The sequence below is a fragment of the Mus pahari genome, chromosome 17 (genome assembly GCF_900095145.1).
Source record: "Mus pahari chromosome 17, PAHARI_EIJ_v1.1, whole genome shotgun sequence".
Taxonomy (NCBI): Eukaryota; Metazoa; Chordata; class Mammalia; order Rodentia; family Muridae; genus Mus; species Mus pahari.
The window spans coordinates 7879466-7886642 of record NC_034606.1 but is presented as its reverse complement, the minus strand read 5'-3'; the positions used below and the strand labels follow the sequence as shown (position 1 = coordinate 7886642).

Genomic DNA, 7177 nt, shown 5'->3' with positions numbered 1-7177 from the left:
TGGGAAATGAAAAAGGATTCAATGTCCTTAACAGCCTCTACAATGATTTACTTTTTGGCTTTAATTGGAACATTAACATGTATGCTGAATATAATTTTTTAAACTGAGGTCTGATTGTAAGCATTAATTGAGTGGTCCGAATATCAGTGGTAAAAAGACGACGGTTTATAGTCATTGCATTTAGATGGTTCTATGGAATTTAAATCCATTACAGAATACTAAAATCTCTCAAATGGGGATACGTGCATTCTCAGTTTGTTGCTGCTGTTGTTTTCGCTGCTGCTGCTGCTTCTAGCCACAGTAGTGTGGTGTGTTGGCCTAGGCTGATATGCCTTGAAAATTAGTGAGTAAGGCTGAATTAAGTAGACAGAATGAAACACTGGCTGCCACAGCCATTTTTGAGGGAAACTTGCCAACAGAAATGAACATGGCACCGATGATAAAATGTTGCTATTTCCTGTGTAACAATTAGAGCTAGATATTTTACCTGGTGCTTAGGGTGAAAAAAAAAAAAAAAAAAAAAAAAAAAAGCCCAGAACGTCAAACGTCTCCAACAATTTGGAATTTTATTCCATCCATGTACATGCATAGTAACAACATTTGTTGAGAAATTATTTCTATCAGAAGTAGAACATTATCTTTGTGATCACCAGGTGCAGTATTGCTACTCTTATATTTAAATAGATCTTATATATGAATTAAATTCATACTTGCAGCGTTGAGTTTAGGGGTTCGATTTAGACTGTGCCTTTCAAAAGATAAAACTGATGACTACCACTCCATTACTGACAATACTGCTTCCAGTAATTTTGTTCATTCTTTATAAAGTATTGCATTTAACAGCAAAGGTTTAAAAATTGAGACAGGGCTGCATCGGCGAAAGAAAATACAAGTACTATACAAGAAAAAAAAATGCCATCTTCACTTAACGTACATGTTTCAGTTTGAGAAAATGGACAGAAATATACGGCTACATACGAATGCAAAGCCTAGTGACTAAGAGACTGTATTTGCTAAAATATAAAGTGCAATTGGAGCCTGATTATCCAAGAATTGAAATCTTAAGGCGAACTTATAGCATGTGTATTTAGAACATGTTTGCAGGTTATATTTTAGCATATACGTATATCTGCAACAGCATATAAGAAAAAATCAGAATACACAAGTGCTTTTGAAGCTATTTCTAAAATGCTCTTCTGTATTGTTTGTGACTATTTTATTTAAAAGCTACTATACAGTGCAAACCATATGTGCTACACAATAACTATACAATCATTACAAATGACTTTAATATAAAGTTTTTAAATAAAAATAACATAACCACAGCTATGAATACTGCTGGTAAAATAAATTAATTTTTTCTGAAAATGGCACCAATAATACACTTTACTAATGGTCTGTAATGAAATTACACCTTAAGTCTTCAACTCAGCCATAATGAATTATCTCCTGATTGCCAGATGTAATTCAAACAGTGTCTTTGTTTTCTGGACTGTTTAGAAGAACATACTAAACACAGGTACCAAAGGTGACTGCCTTCTTTAGTAACTCAGTTAGTTCATTTGACATGTTCTGCTGCATGTGATGAGCAATAAAACTTCTTGTGAGTTATAAAGTTCGAAAGATTATTGAACTGGATATCGCATAGCCGGCAGTATTTCCCACTGCTGGGAGCCTGGCTGGAGCCATTCACACCTTTTGCTATGCTAGACAACTGTTCTTCTGCGCAGGGAATTCCTGGGGAGACATTCTCATTTGCAGCTAATGGGTTCTCAGAGATCCACGAAGGGGATTTGTGGCCATCTTCATGCTGGGTATTCTGGGAAATGTTCTCTTGCTGTGGGTTGGCCGTAGGTCTTTCATCTTGCTTGAGTCCACCATTCACTATGACCATGCCTCTGTTTTTGGGCAACAATGGCAGAGAATCTTTCTTGGGTACAGCACACCCATTTGAGGAGGCCTGGCCTTTAGGTGATTCATTTTCTGTATTTGTGCTTTGTTCGACGTCAGTGTTGTGGATAACAAGAGAACTGGCTATATAATCGCTTGGCTTTATCCCATAGTATGGAGAAAGTTGGTCGGCTCCTTTCGTCTTCTTTATTGCTCCAGGGTAAAGGCATTGGGGAAGAAACAAATGTTTGCTTTCTTCTTTTGTAGCAATGAGCTGAGCTGCTTCGCTGAACACTTTCAGGCCTTGCAAGGTCGCCAAATGGGATGAAAACACGTTTCCGTTGGGAGAAGGTTGCTTTGGATTCCCATTCTTCTCACATTTGATCATGTTTCTTTCAAAGTTGACTTCCGGGCTGTTCCGTTCACTTTCTGGATTCGGAAACCCTTTGCCATCAAGCTGACCCAGCTCATTACGTTGATGTGCAGTGACAGGGCAGAAATTCTGCTTGTGGGCCAGGTAGTTCTCGACCTTATTGAAGCTGATCTTGCACACTGTGCACTCGTGGTAGTCTAGTAGCCTCTTAGGGGATGCTGTCGTCCGCTCAGACTGCGATAAACACTTTTTGCTGAGATCTATAGGGACATCCATCTCCAAGCAGGAAACACTGGAATGGGTCGTGTCACATTTGGGAACTGGAACACATTTGTTCATGGTCAATGATGTTTCCAAGTGCTTTGAGACAATTCCTGGAAAGATGTCGCATCTTGGGTGGTAGCATTCTCCTAGCCCTTCGGTGGGCTCTTGAGTGGAGCTACAAGGATTGCTTAGGTTGGCTACATCAAGAAATCTCTGCTGGACCAGGGGTGGCCGCTGCTCCTGCTCAGGTAGGCACATTTCGTACATCTTTCTTCGCTTGCGTGTGCGCATGGTTCTCTGCATGGCCGGTACTTTGTTGGAAGCAGATCTCTTTAGCGGAGGGTCATGGCGTGTTGCACAGTAATACTGTTTGTGGACCATATAGGTTTCATGCCTGCTGAAGGTGATGTTACAAGCTTCACAGGTAGTCTTATTTGGGTCACTTTCCCCATCCACTAAGGGACCGCTGGGATTTTTCACATCAACAGGCTTTCCATTTATTTTGTCGTCATTACTGTTGGAGGTGGGCAACTTTTTGACTTGAGTGGAAAAGTCCTTCTCATGGCCTTTCCCGTTTGGCCCAATCAAATCTAAAACGGTGGAAGAGTTGATGCAGGATGTTTGAAGGAGTGGATTCTCTGGGTCTGATGAATGAGCGGCTGGGTTGAGAAGGTTTATGGAAGTCTGGCCAGTGTTAGGACTCACAGCCTCAGGCATCTTTTCAGAAACACTCGGAAACTCAGGGGATTTGGCCATCTGTTGCCATCGGCTGCTGCAGTAGTGCTTTTTATGAACTAGATAGTTATCCAAATTATTGAATGTTATGTTACACTCAAAGCACGTAGCCCCTTTGGGCATCAAAGGGCTATAAATCACTGGAGGGTAGCTACTACTCCCATGCCTCAGTCGACGGTGCACCAGCTCGGACATCTTCGCCAAGATCTCGGAAGCCTGAGGGACCATCGTGATATCTTGGGGAAAAGCAAACTGAGACAGGAAAGGTCCCACAGGGAAAGGGGGCCCGATGTTGGCTTGCACTGGAGATGAGGCAAGTCTGGGACTGGAGGGCTCAGACTTTATTTTTGTGTAAGAGAAGCTTTGCTTGTTGGCCGCAGGCTGTATCTCTGGTCTCTGGTTGGTGAGGAAGAGTTGAGTCTTTTTTTCACACTTGTCCAGCTCTGTGTCTGAGCTTGCATCCTTAGTCGGCATGGCCTTTTGGCTCTGGGAGAGGTCACTTCTGGTCAACAAGTCTGTGGCTGGCTGTAAGCTGTCTTCCGTTCCACTTGGGGAGTGTTCCATGTCACTTTCTCTGGGAAGTTTGCCACTGGAGACATGGAGCTCCTGGTGCTGCAGTAACTCCCTCTGGGTCTGAAAGCCAAAATGGCAGTGGTTGCATCGGAAGGCGGCTTGAGTGAGATGCGAGAACAGGTGTTGGTGGAAGTTGATCACAGAATCAGCAGTGTAGCTACAGACTGTGCATTTTAAACTCGCCCCAGGGGGCAGGAACTCTTCCATTTTCACTCCTGGAAAGACACACAAAGCAGGAAAGCTGAGAGCTACACCCATTTGTTTACCAGTGATGGAAATCTTTACTAGTGAGCCGAGTCTCCAGCAAAATAGAAACAGAAATCCTTCGTATCCTCACTTATTATACTAAGATTTTGGTGACGTATGTAATAATTTCCTCAGCCTCTTTGTGAGTGTTATGGTATAGATGTGGAAAACTATCAGTGATTCTACTTTATAGGTCAATAAACAAACAAACAAACAAAAAACTGAGAAAGTTAATTATAACAACCAAGCTGTGAAACATGGAGTTATGTCCAAGACTTAGGCTTATAATTTTGTTTGTTTGTTTGTTTGTTTGTTTTGTTTTATTTTTTTGAGACAGGGTTTCTCTGTGCAGTCCTGGCTATCCTGGAACTCACTCTGTAGACCAGGCTGGCCTCAAACTCAGAAATCCACCTGCTTCTGCTTTCTAAGTGCTGGGATTACAGGCATGCGCCACCACTGCCCGGCGGCTTATAATTTTTAAACCACCCAAATACTATCCTCTATAGTAGAAAGAAGTGACAGAATATTCTCTAATATTATGTATCATATTAATATAATATGTAATATAATAATATGTTAGAATATTAGAATGGTTACTAGCTACTGAATCCCTACATGCAAGAAAAAATTACAGGGTTTTAGCAACCACTTGGCTCATCTTTTATCTTTTATCTGATTATATTTATTTGTTGGTTTTACTGAATGTGGTTTTTCTGTATCTAGGACTAATATTTGGCTGGTAAACAATGGTAGGCTAATAAAGATTGTTTAGGATGGTATCCATGCTGGTTGATCACTGCCTGTTTCTGATCAGTTATTGCCACTGACAGTGGAGGTATCCATCATGGAGTGCAACTCCTGCTTCTGTTTGTTCGTACAGAATGGGGACAGGCTCGGTTTATCTTTTCTGTATCTTCTCTATACTGAGAGTTTGGAGCCAGCCCAGTCTACATAATGAGTGTCAGGACAGCCAGGTAGAGAGTCAGTGCCACAACTAAACTGAGTTGAACTAAACTAAACTAATCTAAACTAGAAAAACATCCAAAATATTTAAATTTAATACAATTCTATACATTTTTTATTTTTCAAAAAAGAAGAATTAGGATGCCATGAGATTAAGCTAACAATAGATGGGGTCCGTTTCAAATATAAGTGAGAATAGATTCTACCTTGTTGCTTTTCTTAAGGAATTTAGAGTAGTTTCATGTCATAAAAATCAATTAAGCTTTAACCATGCATACTCTGGAAACCGAGGGGTTTTTTAATTGAATCTACCAAAATAGCAACTTCAATGTTGTGCAGCAGCTCCTATTTTAATGTACCTACTATTTCTTCCTTAACACATGGGAAGTGCCGTGATCAGTTTGCAAAGTTCACGTAACACTTAAAGCAAAAAAAAATATGCATGGCATTAAACAAAGAGAAAAGAAATAATGCTATTTTGATGAAGAGGAAAATGAATGTAATGATTTGGCCCATAGTCTAAGCACTAGGTATTGAAGAAATCAGTCAAGTCAGTCAAAATATGCTACATCTAAATAGTATAAAAGAACACTGCTTGGTCCAGTAAAGTTATGTATGTATATATGTATGTATGCATGTGTGCATGTTTCTCTCTATATGAATATATTATAGATAGTATGTATGTATGCATGTGTGAACGTATGTCTGTGTAGAAAGAATAGAGAGTATCCCAAAGCAACTGCAGCCACATTAGAGACCCTTACCACTGTGTGAATTCAGGTGCATTTCTAGAGCTCGGGCATTGGAAAAGCTCTTGGTGCACTGTGGGAAGGGGCACAGGCTGGAAATCTGATGCGAGTTGTCTTCATTTTCTTCAGACACTGGAGCAGCTTCTCTTTGCCTCCCACTACAGTAGTACATCAAATGGGCTTGCAGGTTCCGCTCGCTCCGGTACCAGATGCCACAGGACTTACAAGGGAATATATCCTCTGCAGCAAAACCAGAGACATGTTAGCTGCTGTCTGCGGGAGCGCGGTGAGGGGCAGGCAGCATTTGCAGGGGCGAGATGAGGGGCGGGCAGCATTTAAGTCGATCTTTCTGAGTCTGCTCCCAGGTTCTACTGGGGGCATCAATGAGTACGATCTCAAATCTTTGGCAGATCAGGACTCGGCTCTTAAAGGAATGGTACGCTCTGTAAGTCAACTTCCCACAGACTGTTCAGAAAGGAATACTCTAGGAGACGCCAATATTAAAAGTACAAAATAACTTCATTTCCTACTTATGGGTTAAAGTGATGTGCATTTGTAATAGCAAAGAGAATTGGTTTGTCTGGTTCGTTAAAAAGTAAGAATATGGTAACAGCGATTAGTGTTTCTGCAGCCTCTGATAGAGGAAACAGAAGGAGTACCCGAGGTGCCATTTAGGCATCCACTTAGCTACTAAAGGATAGTGATATCGGTAGGGGCCAGTCAGGTAGGCGGTGAGAGGGCTGATAATGTTGGGCCTTAGATCTGATGTGAAGGATGAAATGAACTTATTCAGGTGGAGGAAAAATTCCTGTCATTTTGATAAGAGCAACAGTGCAGATAGAATGTCACCTGACCCCGAGAGAACCTGGGTGAAGGCTCAGCTACTGTGCGGTATTGTTGAGGCAAGCAGCAAGATAGAATATACAGCGTCTCACAGGCTCTTCTGAGAGGCGTTCTTTATGTCTCTGATGCTGGGGAATCAGAGCCTATCACAAGGTAGTTAACGTGCAAGAAACAGACTCTAAGGGCAAAAGGCAGGTGCCATCAATTAAGTGAAATATACAGAGGCTTGAATTCTAGCCTCAGTGTGTGATTTCCAGGACTTCATTCAGAAAATTTCATCATATGTGTATATTTTCCTCCACATATAGCTACAGTTGAGGAAACCACAATTGACTCCCTTGTATAAGACCATGTGAGGCAGTGGTTCCAGCTTCCCTAAGGTTGTGAGCCTTTCATACAGCTCCTCACATTGTAGTGACTCCCCCAACCATACAATTATTTTCTTTTTTTTTTCATAAAATTATTTTCATTGCTACATCATAATTAATTTTGCTACTGTTATGAATCATGATGTAAACGTTTTTGGAGATGAAAGGTTTGC

At 41.1% G+C, this 7177-nt stretch overlaps 1 protein-coding gene across 4 annotated transcripts in view; it reads right to left on the bottom strand.

The window, feature by feature from the left end:
• Positions 1–543: 543 nt before the first annotated feature.
• The window catches only part of Zfpm2 (zinc finger protein, FOG family member 2), a 440237-nt gene continuing 433603 nt past the window's right edge, over positions 544–7177 (bottom strand). For 3 of the 4 annotated variants that reach the window (XM_029547887.1, XM_029547888.1, XM_029547889.1), the window contains 2 exons: positions 5809–6033; positions 548–4050 (listed from right to left, as the gene is read on the bottom strand). In XM_029547887.1, coding sequence (XP_029403747.1) covers positions 1559–4050; positions 5809–6033 — 2717 coding nt within the window. In that variant the 3' untranslated portion in view covers positions 548–1558. Of the gene's footprint in view, positions 4051–5808; positions 6034–7177 lie in introns of all 4 variants that reach the window. The other variant, XM_021216723.1, reaches the window with a different exon arrangement.